The 27465-nt window shown below is 41.2% G+C and overlaps 1 protein-coding gene across 1 annotated transcript in view; it reads right to left on the bottom strand.

Annotated features, from left to right (window-relative positions):
• PPM1E (protein phosphatase, Mg2+/Mn2+ dependent 1E) overlaps positions 1-27415 on the bottom strand; it is a 60686-nt gene extending 33271 nt beyond the window's left edge. The window contains exon 1 of the mRNA XM_021416149.1: positions 26947-27415. Coding sequence (XP_021271824.1) covers positions 26947-27308 — 362 coding nt within the window. The 5' untranslated portion in view covers positions 27309-27415. The remainder of the gene's footprint in view (positions 1-26946) is intronic.

Genomic DNA, 27465 nt, shown 5'->3' with positions numbered 1-27465 from the left:
GAAGAACAGAGTGAGCTGCTTTGACACTTGCTACAGAAATCCATTGATCACGGGGTAGTATTGCTATATTCAAATAAAAAACACTAGTCATTAAAAGCAAAGCATCTCGATAAATTCCTCCAAGCTTTCAGCCACAATGCACTATTTTCTCTGAAGAGTGTGATTGTGCAGCTTCGTTTGTGTGCATAATGACACAGATGTCCCACGTCAAGAGATGCTCGGCATGCCATGCAGGTAACATGAGGCATATTTCAGGCTGACACTAGGCCACACGTTAAAAAAAGTTAGGTCATATTTTAGATCATGCAAAAATAGCAGATATAACCTGCAAGTTGAAATTAATAATATACTGCATAATTTCTTTCCAGACAATCTGTAAGCAAACAGCTAATTATTTGGCAAGCTTTTCAAACAAAAATTTGGGAAAAAAACACCATATAAAAACCACACCACATCTAAACTTAAAGTTCCACTGAATTTCTGTTGCTATAACAACATGTGAAAACCTTTTATAGTTGAGGACATCTGCAGTTATTTTTACATGCAACAGCTGGATTTGTCTGTCTGAATTTCACTCATAAGAAAAAGTGTTTCATTTTCCTCCTTTGAATAAGCTTTTAATATGATGACAAATGTCAGTCCAGCAGGTTCAGGAGCTGCATAATCTCTGGTAAAAAAAAAGAAGAAGAAGAAAACATGCAGAAAACTGCAAAATGAGCAACAATTTGGCTAAGAGCAATGAGAGTCTCACACTCTCCCCATACAAACACACCTCCTCCTCTCCAATTTGGCACTGGAACAACAAGGGCACAACAAGCCTTCATAACTGAGATCTTTGATCTCAGAGATACCACCTTCATATTCTAAATTTGTCTAAAGTTTAGCAATACAGGAGAGCACCAGGAAGTTGATGTGTGATTTTCTGGAGAACAAAGCATGACAGCTTGAGACAAACAGCATTCAGCTGTGCCAGCCAAACGAATGCAAAATGCAGCAGCTAACTGTTCTCAACTTTCTCAACAAAACTTTCCCATCCAATAAAAAATGGCAAATAAAAAGAGCTTTGAACTTGCAGAGTTCTCCAAAACAATTATGTTTAAAAAATACATAGCTTTCAAAAGAATCAGGAAATGTAGGCAGCAGTTTGCAGTAAGGGATGGGTAGCTGCTGCTGCTGTGCATCCAGTGCATTGCTCAGCCCTTGCTTCTGAGTCCTACCTGCTCGGTCAAGTGAAGGATACAGGCCCAAAGCAATTATACATCATTTAAAAAAACGTTGTGTTTTATGATCTGAAGAAGTTTTGGAAGAAGAGCCCCGTGTATTACTTCTACATAAAAGTCAAGAAGATCAATATTTGAGAACACAACACAGTAGCAAGCTTGTTTTTAGGATTCATGTCTCACCAGGCTTCAGAAAAGTCTCCTCTACAAAGTTTAATACTTTGTACATGCTACAGCTCAACAGATTTCATAGCAATGGAAAATACGGAATTCTGGTTCAGTAAATTTGCTAAGAGTGCAAACAGCCGAGAGCTTCTGTGGAGCACCATGCTTCCTCGCAGGGGAGGTGTGAAACTCACAGCAACAGAAGCTGATCTACCTCATCCCCTTGAGGAATTAGGCCTCCAAATCGTAGATATTTCTAAAGCTGGAAATAGAAATTAGGAGCTCTGGTCTTAATCATACATAAAATGGAGATCAGACATCTACGCGATGCAAAAATTGACATCTGAAGGAGAAAACTTCATTTTAAAACTCACTTTCTAGGCAGCAATGTATTTATTATTTTTACACCATAATTTGGAATACCCTATTATTACAGCAAATTGCTAAAGTGAACTGCTCATTGCCCGTGAAGACTGAGAAAGAATGAATTATATCCTAGTGCTTATTATGAACCACTGCTCCCATAGCCAGCAGGGCTTGCAGGAGCCTGGTGAGCCCATAGCCCTGCCTACCTCCAGCAGGGGGAAGCTCCAGCAGCGCGAAGTCTTTCTGAGTACAAGGAGTCACAAAGGACTACACGGATTCCTGGAGCATTCTATCCCACTGTTTCCAAAAAAAGACCTGTTACTTTGGAACAGAAACCACAAACAAATAAGAGGATTCCACTGTGATGTTGGAAATGGGCAACTTGTACATTATACAGAGGCAGTAAGTACACGTACGGATGTTGAACGCAGATTTCAAGAATATTTGCTTTATTTTTTTTTCAGTCACAAAAGAGGAGGGCATGACATTTTTTGAGCGGGGTCCTCCCGAATCTATTTTCTCTCTCTTCTGATTTGAGCTGTAAATACGCAATTACTGTAAATGCATCCAACGCCTACATCGCTTCTAAAACAGGACAGAATTGTTCATATTGCATCTACTGATCAATAATTACTAATGTCACGCAGAGACAGGTAAATTGCCAGTGCTTTAGCCTGGGACATTTCACATTCACACAGACGCCTACAGCATAAGGCAACAGTTAGCAATAAAAAAGGCAAAACCAGTCTTAGTTTTTTCTTAATAATTTGCTTCCAGCTGATTGCCAGCACAGTAAAACGTACTACTATGTGCTGAAAAAGCTCACTGGGTAGAACTTGGTTGCCTGGAGTATTTACAGCCCAGGGGTGGACAATAGCTTTGTTCACACTCTCTAAGCTTAGTTTATTGGAAAGCTTCCTGAAGAGAGAAGCGTTCAATTACCCGGTAAATATCAAAGAACATTCTCGGTGTTGCTCTTCTCTCGGACAAGAATTCCATACTTTGAAGAGCAATCTTTTGTGCAGACCTTCTGAAATCTGTATTTAAGCTGTATGCTGGAGAATTGGACACGGTACTGATCTTAAGAGCAAATTCCACGCTGTTTAATACACAAAGCATGAAGAACCACAGAAAGTATAGACCAAATGGCCCAAGGCAGTAGTTTCTCCACAATTCTCTAGAACAAAATGGAAAAGAGCACAAACCTGAAACAGTTGAAACTCAATGTCTTGAAATTGTACTGAGATGCCTGCCAGGAAGCCCTGGTAGCTAAACAGCTCTCTGAACTCTGCAAGACCAATGAACACACCTAGATGCCGTGTAGTTACTAGGGAAGGAAATAAAGAAAAAAGCCCACAACAAAACAGCCTTGGAACACAGCCAAGACAAAACAGAATCCTTCTGCTCTAGGATCACGATCCATGTGCAAGCAAGTCAGGAGGGCCGCTAATCTACCTGGAGACTGCAGTGCGCTGCCTTGAGCTTCATGATGCAAGGCTGACGTATAAAGTACAGAGAACTTGGAGGTGTGACATATTGGGCACAACCTACTTGTACAGGACGGAAAGCAACATATTTGTTAGGATAAGGCAAAAAACAAGTAGTTCAAGCAACTTAAAGAATATGAGAATGACCTTGTGTTAATCAGGTTAGCATACCCAAGGGAGTGGGAGGGAAATCTCCTTACTTAATAAGATCAGTCTTGATTTTAGAGATAATAGGGACATAATTACAAGTTGGTGAGGATGATGTGACCTCCAACCCATCTTTTTAATCCTTGTATAGAGATACTTAATGAAGCTAGTGAAAGTGGAAAATAAAATGGCGTAGGGAACAATGATCAGTGACCAAGTCCAGTGGAGAAGGGTTCAGTAACCACTGTGCCGAAAGGAAACGTTTTAATACCAGATGAAATAAGATCTGCATCCAGGGAAATTTTTCAATGCATTTTGTTAAACAAAACATTTTAATATACAGCCTATGGGTTTATAGCTCTGGCACAAAAAACGAGGAGGAAGCAGACAGCAAATGGACTGGCCTGCCTTTGTGGTCAATTTCAGTGATTTTATGAGGAATATTTCAAAAAGAAAAAGCAAGAGCTATGCAAAAACATCGGGAAAAATATTACCATGTCAGTGCAGTCTTCCCAACTGGTTTTCTGACCAGTAGGTGGATGCCTATTAAGTGCCTTATTTGATATTAAAGATCTGGTATAAAACAGACACTATGCAATAGAAGATAAACATTATATAAACATTCAAATCGGTATTATAACACAACTCAGAATATTATTAGCTATTCTATTTTTCAGATGTTTGATATCAAAAGTTAGGGCACTGCAAAGACAGTGCATCACTCAACACAACAGAAAACCCCACAGATTTTCAGCTCAGTTAAAAACTACCAGCATTCCAATTGGATGAGTGACACCGATCTCCTATGCGCTGAAATTCTGAAAAGTTAACTCTCATAAATAGAATCACTTCTTAATGATCAAAGTAAAATGAATTTAACACTCAATCTCTTTCCTACAGTTTTCCAGGTGACTTAGTAAATACCTAAAACCAAACAAAAATTTACAACCCGGTAAACTTCAACATGATACTGCACTCTGCTTGCAGTTACTGTATGATTCATAAGGTCAGATGAAAGCTGTCATAAAAATTTGATAGTTAAGAAAACTAAGGTTTAAATACATTTAAAAGAAAAAATAGCAACAGAGAATAGCTTTAAAAAAAAATCAATGAAAAGCCATGAGTTTTTTCTGCATTTTATCCTTCATGTCACTAATAGTCTCCCTAGAGATACAGACACGCACGCACACAAAATTAAATTAATGCTTTCAAACTGACAACTGTAGCTAAAAATAATAAAATGAAACCCTTTTAATCAGAAAGCACTGCCAAAAGGTGCATTCACTGGAGCTGGCCACTGATAACAAAGGTCAGGCCAATCTGGCTGTTAAGAATATGACTTGATGTGTAGAAGAGGGTGTTCTCAAGCCTGCCACTTCTTTTCCAAGCCATGACCTCCTGCCAGAGCACAGGGAGGCGCTGGCAGCTCTTTGCAGCACTCTCTGGCTGAAGGCTGGGTTGCTATGGTCTATGTCTACAGCATAAGAAGGAAAACTGTGGAAAATGTGAAGATCACAGGCATGTTCCCTGGAAAAAAAGGCAGATTTGATGACAGCAGTCAGAAGCAATTCTGACCTATGAATACCTTACTAATGCTCTATAAGGAGAGAAAAGAGAACCATTTTTCCCCACTGTCGCTTCCAATTCGTACCCATTTCGATATCAATCCAAAGAAGAGCAAAGAGAGGGGAAATGAAACAAGTACTTTGCTGAAAAATACTGAGTTACTAAAGAAAGAGTTTTTCTGTTGTTATGGAAACCCAGAAAGCAAAGGCTAGGAGAAAGAAAACTGAATAAAGAAGCAATTTAAGCTGCAAATATAAGCATGTTCTTGCTTCCCAAAAAAGTCCTTCCAAATGATTTTGTTGCTGCTGTGGAACTAAGCAACTGAAAACTACAAGTTCTCCCCACAGAAACACAGATAAAAACCCACTGTAGCACAATAAACAGGACAAACAACAGGGAGAGTCATTGTAATATCGTGATGTGATGGAAAGTACAGTGATAATAGAGGGGTGGCAAAGTCTTCGGGTGCAGCAAATGAGGACGCTTTTTGCATTAAAAAAAGTAAATTTAAACTTTTTCTGACACAGTCCTCAGTTACATCAGCAAAGAACATTAAATAGTTTTACACATATGCCTGACAGCCAAATTTGGTTTCAGCTTCTCATTCTGTCCTCAAGTAATGCTTAACGAGATGGTACAAATCAGTTGTGCTAGCAATGCGTTCTTATGTTCCTGTATCATGTACAGTGGTCAGGTATCATGGAACTTCTCAACGAAAATGAGAAAAGCATTCATGATGGATTCTTTATTGAAGAGCAGGGAAAAATGGCATCTTCTGCTACAGGCAGAGAGCAAATGCAAGTGCTTTAGGTCTCACTGAAAGCACCTTTCTGCAGTGCCAGAAAAAGGAAACAGATTTCTCACTTGAAGCAACAATCACACGTTTATATAAATTAAGAATAAGAAGCTATGATGGCTGGCTTTCATTGTTCCTAGGTATTTCAAGAAAGACTGCAAGTAAATCCTCAATAATTTGAGTACATATTTTCAGTCAAATATCCTTGCTGCACTTACTGAACACTTCTGCTGCTGATGGAACAATGGGCAAGAAAGCAACTTCACATCCACCAAAGGCCTTTGTAAATACGCTAATCTTTGAAAATAGTTTCTCCTCTGCACAAAAACAAATTAAAAAAATAGAATACAGACATACATAAATAAAACCAAAGGCAACAGAGCACAGATTTCATAGTATAGACCCAGTGATCTCTAAATTAATTCTGGAAAGAAAACCACTTTTAGTGCAGCCATCTATCAGTCAAGCACGTCTACAGCTTTTTACTCCCTGCAGGGTATGGTCTGTTCATCCTCACCTCTGTCATTTTAAAGTACAGAAGGGAACAAATTAAGCATCTAAGACCACTGCTACCCTTTTATTCTTTCTTTGACAAAATTTTCCCCTTCCAAACAAGATTTTGCCTCCTTTTGTGAGGACGCTCACAGACATCCTCTCTGTATTTTTCCCATACTCACAAGCAACACGCTCCTAGAACCAAGTCCCCATTTATCAATGAACGCAGAAGAGCCACAATAAAATGCTGTGACATCTCTATTTGACCCACTGTATTTGAAGAACGAGTTTAAAATTCTAACGTCCCTGTACAAGTCCTGGCGGCTGCTGCTGGAGAGCTTTGCTGCTGGCTCTAAGGCAGAAGGGCGGCTGCTGCAAAGAACCCTGAGGGAAACGGCTGCAGGACACGTCTCATCCTAATGGCTGAGAGTGAGAAAGACTTAAACACCGACATGAGACCCCCGCTGATTTCCTGTCTCTACTGAGCTTTTATCCTCGGTGCACAAAAATCACTCACAGTCTCTGCCACAAGAGATGCAATATACTGATTTCTGCCTAATTAAGGATGAAGGAGAGAAAGAACATTTGATTGTTGTTTACCTTTCAACATCTGTTGGCCTCTTTCAAATACAGTGATTTGAAAAAAAAAGGGAAGAAACCTCACTAATTGCTCTTAGAGCTGTGTGAAGAGTTCAGGCTTTCTGTTTCTGGGTTTTTGCAGAGATGAGCTATGTTTTGGATGTAGTGTGTGTTGCTATGGTAATTATTATTTTACTGAATGATATACATTCAAAACTGATTTCATATTGTCAGGCAGCAATTAAACAGATTAGACTGTGTATACTCATAAATCTGAAATATTTCCAATTTTGTTTTAAATCTTGGAGCATGTGAAAAGCACTGGTCTGGCAGTCCTGAAAAACACAATACTAATTCAAAGGTCAGATCCAGCTGTACAGGTTTCCTCTTACCTCCACAGCGGTCTACTCTCAGTCCAGTGCAGAGATGCAGCAAGACATGTGGGTGCCTCCAGTCAGCCTCTCTCTCTCAGGCTCCTTGCAGATGCAGCCGTCTTCTGCTGATCCTTCTGCTGTAGACTTGAAATCTCTCTTTCCAGATGGCTGTAGCTGCCACAGTAACTATCAGAGATCAAATACTTTGGCTTCTGCCTTCCATTATTACAGGACCAGGCAGGAGGAAGTTTTTTACCTCACAATTGCTAACCACTGAGGAAACCTATTAAGTGAAGATAAATCGCATTCCTCATCCTGCATTTCCTTCTGCCACCATGCAGCTCCCATGGATGGAAAAACTCGGAAAGAATGTAAGCATCCATACGGGGTCGGCTGCTGCCCCGTGTCCTGCTTTGATATCAGGACATCCGTACAGTAGAACCAGAGCGTGAAACATCTATTCTCATTCACAAACTTCTCATCCATCACTTTTATTCCAGACCCAACACATACTTCAAGCCAACAGCAATGCCACCCAGATTTACCTAGCAGTTACAGAAGTTAGGTAAGAAGGAAGCGGTCAGGGTAGAGGAATGGGTAACAGTATGGTTTAATTCTTTGAGTTTAATTCTTTGAGTTTCTCAGAGTAGAAGAAAAGAAAATATTCCTACGATACCAAAATGATGCTAAAAATTGGGTAAACAAAAACATGAAACCCTTTGGATTTTTATTTGCCGTGCCTTAGCAGCAGGAATAGGAAATCAGGAGAACCCAGGCTTGTGCCTAGCTTTTAGTAAATCAATCAATCGTAGAATTACATTTCTTGCCATGCTAAGAAATGACTCAAGAAAAAACCTTAATATACGTGAGGAGTATGAATAATCAGGGAGATGAATGATGAGTTTGAAAATTGAGGGATGAAAAACCACTAGAAAAATGCACAGAATTCTAAGAAAGGAAAGCAGCCGTGTACCTCCTGAACAAAGTGCAATTATCTCAAAAAAAGTGAAATTCAGCACCTGCCTCAGTTGTCGGCCTGTAACAGGACACCTGCAATTATCCAGACAAAAATAGGCTAAATCTTTGAGCTACACTGGGAGGACACTTGACAGACATAGAGCAGTAAGGGGAATTATATTATTTTAATTATCCATATATTTCTTGGTCATTCTCCCTATCAAGCAAATACATTTTCCCTGGTTGGCATATTACAGTTTGTGGAGCAAGTCAGTTAAGAGATCAGAGAAGAGCATTAGGAGGAGGGCAGAAACATTAATCTTGAAGAAAGGGCTGACAGACCAGAGGAAAATAGAGCATCATTCAAGGCCAGAGGAAATGCAATGGGCACAGTGGGTCTGAAAGGTGAACAGAGGGACTGCTGGACAAGGCCACGTCAGACTGCAGGAAGCGGGTGGAACAGGCCATGAACAGAGAGGGAAAACATGACTAAGATAGGGAAGAGCCTTGAAAATGACGATAAAAGTAGTTTTGATTTGGAAAAGAGAGCATAATTTACCCAAAGAAGGTCATGTCGTGGCAACATGACTGGAACAATTGTATAGCATTTGCTGTTTCTCTAAGTGATAAGGAATCAACATAATCTAGTCATTTCATGAGCAGCGTTTCAGGCTGTTCACAAAGGATTTGGCATTCGCTCAGGAAAGTCCTGACTTATCTCTTTGTCCCAGCTCCAGTCCTGTGAACAGTGAGGGTTTTGTATGACATCAGCATATCAGCTAAATATCTCATTTGTTCACGGCTGTAATCACTACCTAAAATCACTAAAGCAGGAATGGTTTTTTGATGCCTTTGGATCAAGCTGTCTCATTTACAAAATATAATTTGCTGAGTAGCCCTGACATATGGTCAGAATAATTGGGTTTGTTTTCTTACATGCAATCATTTTTCAAAGAAAATTTACTATATGAGAGATATGCAGGAAAAAAAGGATGTAAAATTAACAAACATCTAGTTCCAAAGGAACCTATAAGACAAATTTAATTTTAATGGCTGTTGAAACTATTTGCTGGTGTTCACATTCAGGGTAATTATGACTAAAACAAACTGTTGATTCTCTCTTTCATCTCTCAGAAAAAAAATATTTTAGTCTGTAGAGAACAGGAAAATACAAACAAGGGTGTTCAGATCAACCAGACACACGGCTGCCAAAAGAGCTTGAAAACTGAACCTTCACTGTCATTTCTACCATTGAGGAAAACAAACAAACACCAGCAGTTAACTACCAGCAGGATTCCTCGATACAGGTTGAGTGAAGCTCACAATCCTCAGCTTTCCAAAAGGGCTGCAGCATGAAAATTCAGTGGTGAACAACAAGGTTGTTCTTTAAGAGAGCCCTAGCAGCTGAGGTGTAAGTGAAATGGCAGTCATAACCGCGTCCCGAGCTTTCTCCTTAAAATGGTTCCAACAACATCCTTCAGCCTAGTTAACCTGCCATCAGCACATGTAAGACTGAATTCAGCTATTTTAGGAGCCAAATGGAAAGGAGACTCCGCTTTTTTAGAATTGAATTGTTTCCTATGGTTTAAGGCTGTTTCCATGGAGAGACCAGAGCATAGAAACATCTTTAGGCCAAGTGCTTTGCTGCGGGCTTATCTGAATGAACGCACCGCAGCAGGAAGGATAATTGAGGCCGGTTGTTTAAAATTCATGGGCATCCTCCTATACTTAACAGAGGAGAAATTTATTTTCACTATTTTGATCTGTTTAGCATTTACAAGCTAATCAGCGCTACCTATACCTTCTCTTAAATGACATATCTACACACAATATTTCTTCAAGATAGAATAATGTTGGATGCAACAATGTCACGATATGAGAGGATGGCGACGAAGTGGCAGACAGTTTTGTATTTGGATAAATGTAAAGGGATGCACATGGGGAAAAACATCCATCCTAACTCCACATACAAAACAGTGGGCTCGGAACTGTCTATTACCACTCAGGAGAAACATCTTGTAGGCTGTAATAAAGAGCTCCATAAAAATGCCAGCTTACTCTTTACTAAAGCAAAAGAAAGCAATAGAATGGTAGTAATCCCTAGAAATAGAAACATGATTATACAGCGTAATAAACCTTGAGTGTGCATGCAACTTGAATGCAATGTCTGATTGGGACTCAGTTTCAGTTTCCCTCCTTCCACCTTCCCCAGCCTAATGCACATGCACAGAAGAAAAAGTACAGAAAGGGGTAATAAAACTAATTGAAGGAATAGAACAGCTGATACCCCTTGAGGAACACCTAAAAGCCTTTATTTTAAAAAAAACAAAAACATATCTGGATGCACTTGTGAAGGAAGAGCAGTCTAGAAGATAAGCTGCATGCTCTCATACACCTTCACAATGCAAATCCTAAATTCAGCCAATCACCCAACGCACGGCAGTAGCAGTACCAGTAACTTGGCACAGTTACTCAGTGTCACAGTTTCATAGGCACATCCCACCCCACCAGAAGAAAACTGGATTCAAAACACTAGCATTTATTTTGAATCTTCGCTAAAGAAAGATATCAACTGCGCTACCGTACAATCCAGTTTAAGAGCCTTCATCTTCTGTTTTACTTGATTGCACCAAATAATTGTCCATAGTATCCAACTACACCTGCTGTTAGAAGGACACGCTTTCCCCAAGACAGAAGGATGATGTAAAACCTGAATGGAGGAAGGAGAGCAAGGAAATTTTCTTGGTGAGTCAGGATGTTGCCACTTGCACTGGTTTTGCTCCTGGGTCTCCTGTCCACAATAAATGTTGCGTCAAGTTCCCATAATTTAGCTCCAAGTCAGATAAGCTGATCCTCAGAAGATGATAACTGGGTCTAAGAGCATTTGCTACAGCTGGATAAATTCCACAGCATTTAATACCAGAATATTTGCCTTTGACATCAGAACCTATGTACACACAAAGAGGAACAATTTATGCTGACGTTTTCCATAGCAATGCTCTTTTCCATCACAAACGCATCAAGTTCTTCTTTCCATTTTCATGCATAAAAAACAATGACCTTAAAAGTGACATTTCAACTTTCAGGAAGTTTTAACTAGTAAGACCACTGTATCCAAAGGAAAATTATGTTAAAATATTATTCTTTTGAATTTTGAACATCCTGGTAAGACATCAACATGAGTAACAAACCTTTAGCTGATTTAATACATATGCACCACGGTGAGGTTTTGCAATTAAAGGTTAATTTGCTTCTGCAGAAGCAAACTGCAGAAATAATATTGGTAATTCATAGACAGTCAATATTCACTCATCCAACCCAAGTTTTTGGGAAATGAACAGCAATGCACAGAAGCAAAACAACCAAATTTTAACCAGTTTTTTCACCTGCATTTCTCCCTCTAACGATAAGTATCTCGTTAAGATGCAAATGAGCATTCCATATGAGAGGAATTCCAGCCTACCAATCGCTTTCATAACTCCCTGTGTTATGACAAACATTTCTAAACAGCAGGAGACATTTTCTAATCACTAAGTGCAGACTTGCACATCAGAGCATAGATCAAGAGCAGTTTTGTTACCAGTACTCTCTATAACACGCAGGTAGCCTTCTGCTTGTTCTGCAGAAGAAAAATGCGTTCGGTGGCAATGGGGTATATGAAGCAACAACTGATGAGTCACAAAAGTACTCTCAGCCAAGACCATGTAAACAATGGATGTCTGCTGCTGAGAAATGGGAATGCTAATCTGTTTCTCTCCTCACCATACCGTTCCATTTCCATATTTCTATTGCATCTTTAGGGACAAACAAACAAACAAACAAAGGTTTGCTTTGTCACATCTCTTCTCTGGAGAATTTTGAAAAAGAATCTGTACCATTGCAGGATGAAAAAATCTGAATCAATGGTGACTCGCTCTGCTTGCTCCTGACTCGAAGACAAGTGGCTCAAGAAGACTCTGCATCTTCTTTCCAGCTGTAGCAATTACCCCCAATGGATTTTACACATTCAAAAATATATTTGTGATGCCTCATTAGTTTGACACGGGGAATAAATTCCATCTATCAACATTTACTTTACTAGATTTCACTTCTATTACACTTGAATGAAAAGGAAATGTAGAAATATCTGAGCTTGTAGGAGCTGTTTGCACAAGGTCTGTGTTACAGGTGAAGAAAAAAATTCTGCTTGTTTGTTGTGGGAAGAGCAGAATTATTCATCTGTTTTCAATGTTTTTCTTAACGTGCATCTTATGGATAGGCAAGGACTTAAAGTACTGTGTTCTCTGCTGTAAGAATGTCAAAAGTTAATGGCAGCTGTATCCAGATAGCTGGAAGTGATGACCATCTATCTACTCATTTGGCAAGGAACTGAGATGGCATGAATTGGTGGCATTGGTCCGGTTCTTCATATGCAATTGTCACACGCATCTACCACATAAATCACCAGCAGAAGTGCCAGCAGCATGCAGTTCTAGATGAGCACTGATGGGCAACCACCAGAAACCAGAAGAGAAGCTCTGCACTAATCCTTTTCTCAACAAGAATTATTTGTGTTGGAAGATGCCACAAGGAAAATGAGGACAGCGGTTAGCATCAATCATTCTGAGAAATAACGGAGCACATCACCTTCAAGAGAGAAACAACAGCCTCTCTCAGCCCTAAAGTAAAATGTGAGCATGTGCACACCTGCATGTGGATATGTTTTAAAACATAAAATAGCAAGCAGACATTACAGAGAGCCAGAACTGACCTGCTCTCACATGACACCATTCAGCACTAGGTTGTTTCGTTCTCTTTTATGTTATTTTTTAATTGCTGAATGCTGTAACACTGCCTCATCTCCAGTGTAACCTAATCCCACTTTCACAATACCATATGGGTACTAAATGGCCAGAATGTTTCAAGAGTTAGTATATTAAGACTTCCACCATGCAAGAATAACTACAAAATTGCTAGTTTTGTGTCTGTGATACTCTTTATCTCCCCATCTTATCTGCAGTACAGTACTGAAATGGCTCATTACCAAACGGAAAAAAAGCCTGGGCTTATGCTATGCCATATTAAAAGCTCATTGTTATTTGATTTAATAGCTACATTTGCCTTCTTTGATTCTACAAACACAGTCCTTACTCTTTCTGACAAAATGTAACCCAAGATAGCTGGTACCCTATCAACTATTCCAGACTAGCAAGGATTATAGATGCACTGACAGTTAAATGGAGTTAAGAGTCCTCTGCCAAAGACAGATAAGTAGCAAGCCCTCTTTGATAAGTCCTATCACAGCAATGGTCTGACAGGAATTCCTTTAAAATGCTACTAAATCTTACGCTATGAACCTCATTATGTACATTGCCATTTGCCCCCAGTAGAGGCTGAACTCCCTTGCTGCCAATAAATATATTCTTTTCCTTCCCCCAATTAAGCACACGCAGCTTTATATTCGAGGTCCAAAAGAATGGTGGGATGGGGAGAGAGAGCAGATGGGATGCTTTGTAATAGCATACAGAGTTCCAGCCAGAATGCTTCACCTGGTTAGCTGTACAAGGAATATCTGTCTGGTGGCTTTGTGACACAGGCATGAAGCTACAGAACACAATGCAAACAAAGTGCTTACAAATAAGCAGTAATTTCCATCTTTTGCATAGAGTTACTCCTCTGAAAGAATCTCCCGAACATTAGAGTTGGGAGCAGATTAGGTCTTAGATCTTTAGTTGCAAAGATTCATCTGCTCACCAGATTTTTACAATGTAATCATCCACGTAGGTACACAAAGGCATGAGGATGCTTCCCAGTACCATTCAGCAAGCGATCCACTTGGCAGAACCATGCTCTTTTACAGGAGTATTATAATGCTAGCTTTTGTAGAATTTGGTCACACTTTCACTCACTTAACTGGATGCCACATCGTTACAAAATCCATTCTGAAATTTCTTCTCAACTTCAATACCATTTGGTAAAATAACACAGCTCTAGCAGTAAAAGCATTACCGTATGTGTAATGAAGATCTCAGATCAAACATCTCAACAGCTTCATTTAAAATAAATGTGTTATAATTTCCTAGATTATTACCTGCCAAAGCTCAGTGGGCGGTCTCTGAAGGCCTACACTGTCAGGAATCCCAGGTTCTCAGAATCTTGTCATATCTGTCTGCACCCACCCCCTCAATGTTTCCACTTTCTCTTCTTCTGCTTCAAAAACTAATTCCCTTGCTAGCTGTCACATTAAGATATTGGGATACAGTCCTGCTGCTGCACTTTTGCATTCTAACTGAACCTGATTGTCAAGTTGGCTTACAGAATGCGAGTACAACCTACTGCAGTGCCTTGAAATTAATTTGCCCTGAGCTAATGAAAGTGAATCTATGATTTCAATTCTGTAGGGCTTGAATGAAACTTACTCATACAAATAGAGATAACTGATAGGAAGAATTAAAATTCCATGTGGCTACTTAGGATTATACACCATTCAGCTTTGTTTCTTCAAGTTTAGATATATTTCAGGAAGAGGGAGGCAGCAGCACTGGGCATTGTCACAGGAGCAAATACAGCCAAGTAAAAGAGTCAAAGCTGGGAAAAACTGGGAATGGGTTTAGAACCATATGTCGTACACAGTCACATAACAGCTTTAGACACCATGCTGTGTATCCACGCCATATCACTTACCCTTATACTAACTGAGAGTAGTAGCTTGTAACTTCTACTCATATTAGTACTGGTACTCTCTATTGTTTCCATGGATAGCATCATAATTGTTTTTTAACTTTGCAGAAAGAAATAGTAAGTTAAATTTACACTACTGAAAACGCATGTTAGTAACACTGCAAGGCCTAAAAATCAGAAAAAATGCCAAAAAAATCCCAAATCCCAAATTCTGAATTGCACAGAACCTCAAATTAGGCCATCTTCTTCCAGTTCTTCAGTGCTTCTCATGTTATCAATACATGGCAGAGAATGAACTTCATATTTAGCCTATGAACAAACACCAGAGCCCAACACACGGTGGCACAGAGGCATGTACCCTCCCTGTAGGCCTTGTTTACAGAAAGACATGACATTTTTGAAGGAGGGGCAGAAGGTGGGGAGTGAAGATGCACAAAGAAAATGATTTTCTTAAGTAGAGATTAACTTTTATAAAAGTTCACTTTCAAATGAAGTTCAATTTGCTCTCTTTTGACTCTAAAGTCTCCCAACCTCCTGCCCTGTTTTATGTACTTATCTTTCCTTGTTCAGAGAGTGGAAAAGTTAAACAAATCTTTTTCTCCAGCAGAAGGATTAATATGTGGGAAATTCATTAATGAAGTTCTGAAACATACGAGTTTATGGAACTGCAGGATGTGTTAGTTTATTCTTGGATTCAAAAGCAGCAATTTTTGAGGGTCATATCCTCTTCCTTTTTAATCTACCTTGAACTTCCTTTGACATAGCTTGGAAGCTGTTGACATGCAGAAAATGCAAATTAACCTCCACATGTGTTGTCTAGCTTGGTATCTTCCTGACATTTTCCATGCTTATTGCTGCCACCAGTGTTACTACAAGGGTCGCTGTTCTAGACTTCTCTCAGTAATGGTTTTATCATGTCACTTAACCTTGCTCTAATTGAGGCTAGCAACTTGCATCCCCTGCTGCTCCACGGATAGCATTGCTTGGTTACCAGAAATGAACAAGTAAGAAAAGTAAACACAAGTTCCTGTTTAACATTTTGAAGAGCCTACACAGGCTCTCTAGCTAGATACAATTGTGTGGTACAGCTTCTAGCAAAATATCCGCTTAGCCCGTTCAGTTTTCTTGATTATCCTCGCAAGATCTATTTTGCAGCAATCTTTTTTTTTTTTTGTAGCAAACACTCTGACTCCTTATTGTACTGTAAGTACGAACACAACCTTCAGATGCCTATCATCACAAAATGCAGCAAGATCCCATTATAGAATGCACCACAAGGCTAACAGAATAACATGAAGCTACAGTATTTTTAATTTTTTGCAGCAGCGAACATATTGGAAAATGAGGAAAACATGCTGCTGGCACATCATATTTAAAATGGTATATGATCTTATGGTAGTATTTGCTTGTTAATTTCAACAAATCCAATGTTTCATTTTCCAGCCTACAGAAATGTGGGGTTTACTCCCACGCAGAAGCAGCCTTTATTTTGTCTCCCCTGATGTAACACCTCAGAACACTTCCTTTTCTATGTGCTAAATGGCCACAGGCAACGCAGAATGGCACTGTCCCCCTGTCAGCACTAAAAGGAGGCAGCTGAATCGCTTTTCAGTCCTTCCAAATAAAATTTGAGGCCTACAGCAGCTCCCTGAAAAGCATCTGTAACTGCTAACGGGGTGCTGAGAGCAAACCGCATAGAAGCAAGAGAAGAAGGAAGAACCAGATCTTTGACTTAGAAGTTAAAGCAATGGCATAGCCCTAATATCTCCACACAGTCAAAGCAAACATAAATACAGCAGTGCACAACCAGCTTCTGGAGCCTGCATTCAGTTTAGGAAGTCTGCCATAATTAAATGGGGATAAAAAGAGACTTTAGATGAGGTTTGCTACTGTGCGGGTCCATTTCACAAACTGATAACAAGTCTCTAAAATATGAATGCAATGACCACGGGTGAGTCAGATGCTGATATTAGTTCTATCTTTCTTCCTTTTTTTTGTTTTACTGTTTCATGCTACCTGCAAAGACATGAAAAGCACCTAATCAAATATAGAATAGAATTAGCTAGGTTGGAAAAGACCTACAAGATCACCTAGTCCAACCATCCACCTACCACCAATAACCCCACTAAACCATGTCTCTCAACACTGTATCTCAATGTTTCTTGAACACCTCCAGGGACGGTGACTCCACCACCTCCCAGGGCAGCCCATTCCAGCGCCTGACCACTCTTTCAGAAAAGAAGTATTTCCTGATGTCCAGCCTAAATCTCCCCTAGAGCAACTTGAGGCCATTCCCCCTCGTCCTGTCACTAGTTACAAGAGAGAAGAGGCTGACTCCCAGCTCACTACAACCTCCCAAATATATATAAAACTTATAGATAAAACAGACTTCCTCAAAGTGCTTTCCTTCTTCTTTCTCTGCTTCCTCAGCGGATGTTTTTTGTTATCTCCTTTTCATATGGCAATTTTCTCAGAATTGAAAACTGACAATAACCCCCTACACAAGGAGTTACTTCCAGATGTAACACTTTGTTCTGCTCCATAATAAAGAGGATGAGACTGGAAGACAGCTTTTCACTCCCTTCTTATTCTAAATTTCTGTTTGGTTGAGCCATTTTTGTTCATAAAGGCACTGATAAGAATTTGACTTGGAAAGATAAACATGAAATAAATACATAAAAGACATCTGTGCGTTACTGTAACATTTGTTGGGCTGTTCCAGCCCTCACCTCTATTACTATTCTGTCAAGACACAGATGTAGCATGGAAACACAAGATGTATTACCTCAGTTTTCAGAGGACAAGAAATTAAACTGAATAACATTCAATAAAATAAAAGCAGATTTGCATTACTAAGCAAATGATGTTTTGTATTTTTTAAAAGTCTATTTACTATAAAATTAGGATAAGAACATCCTTTACAAACAAATTTAAAGAAAATATTTTAAGTGCACTGCTTTCTGCGTTCAATTTTCAACTAGTTAGGATGAAATTAAGATGAGTTTCTCAGATTTATTGTATTCTTCTATACACACTGATTCACAGTTAAAAATGCCTGCTCCTCCTCCCTGCTCACACACCTCTCTTCTCTCATCCCCCAGGGCATGCTGAGAATTCAAAAGATTTTAGGGGGAAATTATTTTAGCTGATTTGGTTATTTCATTGGAGAAACTCAATTTTCTCTAATCCCCAGAGCTGGATTTGGAACTTTGAGACTTGCCTCAAGTTTACGTCACAAACAGCAGCACTTACACAGACAAACAACGCAAACAGCACCAACTCCATTTTGTGAGATGCTACACCGAAAGTATTTAATACCAAAAATATTATTCTAAAATTAGTGTACAATGTAATTAGCAAGATTTTAAATATTCTATATGATCATTTGGGTCATTCATAATCAGTCAAACTAAAAAAGGTTAACGCCAATGAGGAAAATTTAAAGCACTTAAAATTCATCCTCAGCTGAAGCATGCACAGGGGAGATGATCAGGTTGCTCATGCGGGCAATGGGAATTGCACAAGTGTTGCCCAGAGATAAGTCTAACCCTGGTTAGCTGAAAGATGACTCTCTGCATGAATTTTACATGGTTGCTAATATTGAGGTAAAAGGTTAAAGACCAGAGAGAAGAGCTCCCTCTAAGAATCAAATAATAAATCAAATAATAAAAAAAGGTGTTCAGTGCTTGGTCTGGGGGACAGAATGCAGCTGTTCCGAGAGATTAGAAGAGAGAAAGACATTGTGAATCAACTGCAAATGTCACTTTCTCTTTGGTTTTCTGAAGAGAAAATCCGTCTCAGATTTCATCCTTTTGGGGCACACGAGAACTAACGAAGTCATTAGTATTTGGAATCACTTCTATGCGTCACATTTTTAAATATTCAGTAGAAAATCCAAGATCTCTCTCTTGTAGCCATTATAAGAGATGTTCTTCTGAAGTAAACATGGACGAACCTTGGTAGCTCAGTGCAGTATTTACACCAGCACTCGTTTCTGTCCGGAGTAATTTTAGTAACAATTCACATCTGAATGTTAAAGATTCATTTCCTTGTAAATCTGGCTCTACTTTTTGGGAGTGTAAGGAAGAGGAGAGATTAAATTCATCTGACAAGAGATACCTCCCTTATTCTCAATGGAGCACACTGCAGCAAGAAAGCAGAAGTAAGACCAGCCCAACACACCCATGCTCTACGTGCACAAAGTACAGATATGTATAGATATGCTCACTGAACAACAGAGGTCCTCCCAGTCTCCAAAAATGCTGGACTTCTGCTTCTTGTTACTCAGCACACGTTTCTACACAGCTTCCAAGAGGAAAGTGGCATTGGAGAACATCAGATTTTTGGGATGGGAACCTCTATGTAAATACCTGTGTTCAGCCAGACTTGCCTCCAACACAACGAGATGACTTCAGGAGAGGGACACTACTTACAAGAAAAGCTTCAGTTTAAAACATATGTCATGCTGCAGCGATAAGCAGGACTAACGCGATGGAAATAGCGTTACAAAAGGTGGAAGGAAAATACAGCACTCACCCGGATCGGAAGATTTGGGGCTCGCAGGAAAAGGCTCCCACCAAAGAGGGATCTCCAGGAAGAGATCCTTCCTCAGGGGCAGTCAGCCCTTAAATGAGGCCTAAGAGCCAGGCTCCACCCCTTCTGGTTGCACAGGTGAATTGCCTTCACCTGTGCTCCCAGGGCTGACTGGGTCTTTCCTCCAGGTGCTCAATCAGTGGTTCAGGCCATGACTCAGCAGTTCCCATACACATGCTTTATATGTAAGCGTGCATGATTAGTTTTATGTAAAATTCTTCTTTTTATGCAGGTGGGAATTTTTGATACTTTGCTACTGTTCTCAGGGAGTCTCATAGGTTTCAGAAAAGAACAGAATGCATCACCTGATTCTCATGCTCTATTATAAACTACTAAACCAAATACTTACTTAAAAATATAATTCCTACCATGGGATTTAGCAGAGCTATCACATACTTAAAAAAAAAAAAAAAAAGAAATCAAGCAATGGCTGAGTGAGCAGAAGTTTGTTGCGTGTAACGCTGGCACACATGGAACAAACTTGTAGTTGCCTCATCTGTTATCTCCTGAGAAACAGAAAAAGCAAAGCGTAACTGCTTGCTAAATCCTTGGCTACAGTGTGCGGGTTTGGGCCCTCTGCAGTGTCAACGACCGAAAGTATAAGAATCATTCTAGAAGGTAATTAATATAATGCATAGAATGCATTGTTTTGGTAACACTAATGAGAAATAACTTACTGAATTCATTTCAGATTCCTGAACCTCAGTAAGAAGGTCACAGCCTGAGGTTAAAGGAACAGCCCTAGAAACAGCGCCAAGAATTTAAAATGCCAAGTCCTATTTTTATACACTGCTCCTATTTTTAGTTCCATCGTGATGGAAGTGCAGAGCCCATACAAAATCATACTCTCAAATGAGAGAAAGTTCTCAGATCCCTAGTGTACAATAAGAGCAAAAGAAACTAAACTAAAAAAAAAAAAGATACAATTTAACAGAACTTTCAGGATCATAAAAGATCAGCAAAAATAGTTTCAAAATCATATCCTCTGGGAAAATGAACTTCAAGAAGCTACCCACAATTTCACCCAATTAATCCAATATTCCTTTTATTGGAATTACTGCTGCAAGAAAGTGCAAATGTTTCCTGATTTAAACTCACCTGCATCCAAGCACAGTTTTCCCATGATCAAAGTCTAGCAGCTAACATTTTAATCGTGCTCTACCACAAGACATTTCAAACTTCCCAAGTGGAATTCAGACCGGGTGAGCGGTGCTGCAGCTTAAAACGTGCGTTCAGTTACTCAATCATTAGTTGCCCTTAGCTGTTTTCCATCCAATATAAACATAAACTGAGGTAATCCTGCAATCTAGTGAGCTCGTTTAACTTCTGTATTAATTATTGAAGTACCCAGGGGCATCTATTTCCCTTGCAGTTCTAATTTATGAGACTGATGATTGCTCCTTTATAAAATGCCTTATTAGTTGTGGGTGATGTTGTTTCTTCCTAATGAAGTACAAAGGCACAGCAGAAATGTTTCTGTAAAACAAGCCCACAATCTGCATTCATTTCATCTAATCACTAAATGTATTGTAACAACAAAAAATCTACAATATTTGTATAGTAGCTGATTTCAGCTAAATGGAGGATGAGGAGCCGCACGCCGACGTGTAGCACTGCCCATCTGCAGGTCGGTAGCGTGTCATAGGTTTCCAACATGTCATGGACACATATTGTCCAGGGCACGTTTATTTTTGTAACCATTGGCATTACGTAATTATGGATGCATTGCATAAGACAGTCTTGCAGCCTGGTGCAAAGAACATCTGATGTTTTAAAGCATTAATTCCATTTCATCTCATTTTTCACCTATCCTTCCTAGCGGTGAGAATACTTACGAGGTGAAAACAAGAAACTGTATGCCATAAAAAATAAAAAAAAAAAACATGAAGAAAGAGAATGATGCAGAACAGGCAGAGATTAGTTCAGAATGACATCAAATAGAGGAATAAATGGAATTCTCATTATGTGTACTACATGCCCCGTTGCTTTTGCTTTTAATGTGATCGTGTAGGCAATTTAGCAAGACAACAAAATATGAATGAAAACATATTCCAGTGACAGAGCAGTCGAGACACCGAAAGTTCTATTAACGTAACAAAAAGCAAACTAAAATTTAATTTCAATGTCAAGAAAAACGATTTTAAAAGATCTTCTGGGGAAAGAGCCACAACAGAAAAGGCCATCGTTTCTTCAGAGAGTAGGTGGAGAAATTCTCTGCCATTGGTAAAATTTCTCACTGTAATTATCTTTAAGGATGAAACTATTCTGCACACGGAGCTTTGTGCAGAATAGCAGAATGACTAAAAAAACTCGAAAGGAATGAAGACCAACTTGCTCATCACATCCACAAGTTAGTCAAAGGTAGTTTCACGAGACAGTCAAAAGATTTTAGTTGAAGGCTTTCAAGTATCTTACCAATGGAAAGTATCATATTACAAATAAATGTTATTACACACATTCAAAACCACTTTTTTTCTTGATAAGCCAAAGTAGTTTTGACAGTGCTCATACGGGATCAAATAAAAGAACGTGTAAACACAGGGCTAATTGCGTGATTAATGTGTGTGCAAAAGCAAACAGCATCTCTGGGAGCAGTTGGATCTACGCACATTCCATTTGGGTCAAAAAACCTTGGTGTGAATTAGTTCCTCATCAAATTAAGTTCCTTTAGTTTGTTGTACAAGAAGCATTCAGCGAAGTAAAAGCACTGGTATGAATACAGTCCTGTAATCTGTTCACTGAGAATGAGCTTTTTGAATGCTATATAAAGCAACTTCCAAGCACAGTCACCACTGCACTCGAGAACTCAGCATCCTTTTACTCATAAATTAGTAAGAAGTTTGGAAATGTCACCATATATGTTAACCATTACGAAGTGTAAATCTGCAATTTAAATAGCTCATTTTAGCGGATGCGCTTTTTTTAGAAGGCGTATCAAAATATCTGATTTGATTCAGTATTTCTAAATGCGTGGGAGCGTGAACCGAAGATGCCTTGAAAGCAACTTCAGGAATCTCTTGCTGTGGAGACCATCAGCTGGGCTTTGAATGCGATTATCACTGAGCACCTGTTTGCAGAGTACAACAGTTTCCAGTTTAAGGTGTACGAAACACGCCCGTCACTGAATTCTGAGACATCACCATCATCCCATACATGGATAGAACTCAGCAGCAGATTATTTTAAAGAGTAATACAGCATTAATAACACTACCAGTTTCTCCTAACTTCATGCAGGCACTTCTACCAGATTATGCAGGATCTTTCTACGGAGAAGCACGGGGAGTTCCAGGACCAAAACCCCTTGGTGTGAGGATAAGGGCACGGGCCAGCCATGCCCCCAGCTCAGTGGCAGAGCTGGATGCTTGCTGCTGCCACGCCAACGCCCTGCTGCCCAGCACTGGTTCCTAGTGGTGGCAAGGCAGCAGCCTGCCTCAGGCCAGCACCGCCCTGCTGCCATGTGGGAACAGGCTGAGGAACAGACCACACTGCAGCAGAGCTGTGGCTGGGAAGTCCAATGGTCGTTTACTGTGGACATGGACCAACAGCACGATTGTGGTTTCCATTGTAAATCCACACAAAAGAATATTAAACAAGTACCATCCTAAAAGGATGGCATTTCCTTTTCTTTTTTTTTCCTTTTGTGATAAATATTAGACAGCAAGTAGCGTAATTATATTTCTTATAAGGGCTTTTAGATTGCAGTCAATAGAAGAGGTGATGAAAGATACATCATAAAAGAGTAAAACATCATAAAAGAGTAAAACATCATAAAAGAGTAAAACATCATAAAAGAGTAAAACATCATAAAAGAGTAAAACATCACAGCCTATTTAGTGTGAAGTTAAAAAAAAAAATCTAGCAAGCACACGATCTTCAGTTCACAGATATTGGCAGCAATACCAGCTTCCATACAACAGCAGTTAAGAAAGTAAATTCAATGCATGCATGTCTGCTTTGTTCTGGGGAAAGATCCAGCCTCTTCGCTCGGCAGTGATGGAGACAGCAGATAGAACTTCTGTCTTTAATGTGAGAGTGTACTTTACAAAAAGATTTCTGCTCACACAAACTTACCATGAAATGTTCTTCCTTGTTAACATTGCAAGATGGGGGGGAGGGGGATACACTGCTTTACTGTCCATATTTTACATAATTCCAAGCCTACATTGCTTTGCTTGATTTTTCATAGCAAGACCATATGGATTACTCAAACCTTGTATTTTTTAATCCTAATCCTGGGATCTATGATATCCTGGGAATGTTGCAGAGCACTCTGCCAAGAGCTCTGGAAGAGCAGTGCTCACACGTCCCCCTTTCCATTTTCCAAGAGTAAGATTATCACTTGGCCGTCAGCTCTTTAGTTAGGCAATTAAGATGGCTTTTAAACTTTTGTTAAACGAGGAATCTTTTTCAAATTTGAACACAGCAGGAACAAGACTACTTCCTCAGTTTGAGAGAGATGGTTCTGAAGGAATACTTGAAAGCACCACCACAGTCACCGGAAGCAAACCTGAACCAGCAAGTGATGCAGGCTCTATTTATTCCCAGCAAAGCTTAGGGGGAAAAAAAAATAGGAAAAAAATAGGGGAAAAAAAAAAGAGTAAGAGACATTCTGGAAAATATAGCACTGGATTTTTTTTTTCTAAATGTCATTTGTACAGGAAACAATGTAGCAGCAAGATAAATCTGTTCCTCCCAGCGACACAACCTGTAAGAGAGCGCAACTTCACGCAGCTTGGCCCTGTCCTGCCCCAGCAACCACAGCTTCCTCCATCAGTTCCTCAGATGACTTGTGAAGAACCTGCTTTTTAAATACATTACTTTTAATCAAGTATCAGTAGGAAGAGGGATATAAAAGACCATGATAAGCAACTTTGTTCCTTCAAGTTGGTAACTTCTTCCCTTAAAATAAGGCAGAAATGATGACTACTCCTGGCTCAGTGCAAGTAAGCAATGGGGGCTCATTGAACACATGTAGGATTAAGTCCTTAATATATTGGCTGCCACACTGAAATGGTTTAAAATACCCAGCTTTCTCTTGAGTAAGACTCTACACAAGATAATCACACACAAACAAAACCCACCTTCAAGTTATCACCCAGTGTTCCAAAGCAGCTCCTCAAAGTTCTTCCCTTTTTGGTCATTTTCTTCATCTAACATACTTCCTATTAATCACTTTCATGCTGCTGAGGATCACTAAGAAAGCTCACATGCTCGTACACATTTTGTGGCATTTAGACACTACAAAGATTACATTAATCTAATTTTCCAAGCATATGCTGTCTCTAGAAGGAAATCAGGAACTGGAAATCTCCAAGGGGCTATGAGTCTTTTGGAAAACAGCAGGAAAATCTCATAAATAGGAACTCTGCTCATACTGATCTGTACAGTGACATTCAACTATCACATTTTTTTCATGATTAGCAATATGTTTTCATTTCTGAAATGATCTTACTTGCCTTAAAAAAGAACCAAAGTAGTGCGCTTAAAATAGCTGAAAAACAGCTGTTGGATTTTTCACAGAATGAGGATTTATCCTCATTCTACATACGATGCACACCAGCCATTTGACTAATACATAGTTACAGCTACAGATAGCATGCCTTCCCAATATAGCCTGCCCCGCTAATAACATACCAATAAAACATTCCCTTTGCATGAGTTCCACGGGCTCTGTTTGCTGTTTATGTTTTGTTGTTTATTCAAACAAAACCACAACCATTTGCCACAGCAGAGCTTTACTCACATGCACGAAGTTTCTCATCTCTGTGCCCATCCGACCATCGGAACTCTCTGCTGACAAGGGGGAAATCATTCTACTCCTGTCAGTGTTAGGGCCTTTTGACAGTATTAAGTTTCTGTGACGACTGGAGAGTCAACACTTCAGCTGGAGAACACTTTTGCAGACTTGTACTTACCCCAGTTTAGCTCTCTGCATTAGATCTGGTTTACAATATTTAAAATGTTTCAAAGAATTACATTTTGCAGTTATCTTAGAGAGCTATATACAAATCAGTGTCTACCAATCACCAGATAAAACACATTAATTCATTATTTGAAAACGCGTTTCCTAAACATTAACAAGGTATTTAAGCCGCTGGCAAACAACTTTTCCGAAACGATCCTCAGTTCCCTTTATTTGGAGGCAATTGCTGCTTTCTGCTCAGTAACGTAGATGCCTGCAGAAGGCAGCCCGCCTTGACTTCACCATAAACAAAGCCACGAAGATCAGTCATTCAGTAACCATCAAAAGATTCACACAAATGCAGGAGGAAAAAAAAAACAAAAACAAAAACACAAAAGCACTGGCAAGAGCTGCCCCTACGTACGCCGTCCTCTCAAAAGGTCTTTGCTCAATAATTCAATGCATGAGCAGGGACCTCAGAAACGGGGGAACTGGAGTCTGTCTGTCCTGGGGTACGGGGATACGCAGAGAGAAAGACACACACACACGGAGTCACATTCCAAATCATCGAATAGATGCGTCTTACGAAACATTTTAAAATAATCTGTTCTCTAGCTAAAACTTTATTGGAGCTGATCTGACTTCTGGTTTCACAAGCGTGTTTAAAAGAAAGAAAGCGTCCTAAATAGGCGGCGGGGACGCGCCCCTCCTTCCCCCGGCACCCGAACCCATCCCCAGCTGCTTCAGGAGAAAGACTTCGCCGAGGTGCTGGGATGAGCGCCTTGTGAACGGGAGAGCTTTGTCCTCAGCTCCCATTGTGCGATCCCCTCGGCAGAAGGCAGGGCAGGACCGAACAGAAGCGCATCTCGCAGCAGTAAAACCCGATTCTTTCCCTATTTGTTGGGTTTTCGGTCACCGAGTAACACCTCCCGTTACAATGATCAGCTCAGAGAGCTCCCCGGTGCGCTGCGCGTATTTTCACAGGTTCATTTGTCTCCTCTGTGCCATCAGCCGAACAGGGCTCCCGAAGAAACGCCTCTAACAGCCGCTCCTGCCGCCCCAGCCCTCAGAGCCGAGCGCAGCACAAAGCGCCGCAACTCACCCTCAGCTTTCCGTCCGCAGACTTTTCACACTGGGAACGGATCCCCCCCGCTCCCTCGTTACGCTGCAGCCTCCAGAAAGAGCAGATCGGAGACGGAGCAGCGCGCCGCGTTCCACCGCCCCGCGGACAGCTTTCCCGCACGGCTTTCCTGCGGACGCGGGGCCGGGGGAGGGGGGGGACACTGCCTCGTCGCCGGGTTCTCCCCTTCCCTCGCTCTCGGAGAGGTTTCCCCACTGAGAAATCCTCAAGCGGGGAACGTTTCCATTTCCACCTCAGGGCCACCGGCCCCGGGCAGCTCTCTCCTCCGCTTCGGCCCTTTCCGTCCGCTCCGTCCGCCCGTCCCGGAGCGCTCCACGGGGGACAGCGCTGCTGCCGCTCCGCGCCCCGCGGGCACTCGGCCCCCGCTGTCCCCTCGGGGCGGCCTCGCGCCCTTCCCACGCGCGGGCGGGATCCCCTCGGGTCCCCTCGGCCCCTCACGCCCGGACCCCCCACCCCACTCCCCCCCGCCTGCCCGCCCTCTCCCTGCACCGCACTCACTACTTGTAGAGCTGCTGCAGGCAGAGGTCCAGGCACTCGCCCTCCACCTCCTCCTCCGTGATGTACTCCGACAGCGGCCGGGGCAGCGGGGGCAGCGGCGGGGGGGGCGGCGGCGGAGTGGGCGGCCGAGGGTCCGCGCCTTCCTCTCCTTCCTCCGCCTCGGCGGCCGCCGCCGTCTCTCCCTCAGCCCCGGGGTCCTCCTCAGAGGCGGCGGTGTCGGCGGCGGGAGGGGGGGGAGCCGGCGCCGGCTCTGCCCCGAAGGGCCCGCGGAACTCTCCCAAGAACAGCTCGAGGAAACGGCGGTAGCTCTTCTCCTCCGCGCTGCCTCCTCCGCCGCTACTGCCCGAGCCGCCCGCGGCCATCGCTTCGCATTCCCGAGCCGCCCGCCGGCGGATCAGCACTGCGCCCGCAGAGAGCTCCCTGCCTGCCGCCGCCGGCTGCCGCCTCCCGCCCGCCCGCCTGCGCGCGCGCTCCCGAGCCGGACCTGCGGGGGCGCGCACGCCGCGGGGGGGGGGGGGG

The sequence above is a fragment of the Numida meleagris genome, chromosome 18, assembly GCF_002078875.1.
Source record: "Numida meleagris isolate 19003 breed g44 Domestic line chromosome 18, NumMel1.0, whole genome shotgun sequence".
Lineage (NCBI taxonomy): Eukaryota > Metazoa > Chordata > Aves > Galliformes > Numididae > Numida > Numida meleagris.
Note: the sequence above shows the minus strand (reverse complement) of the source record. Positions and strands in the feature narration are given on the sequence as shown.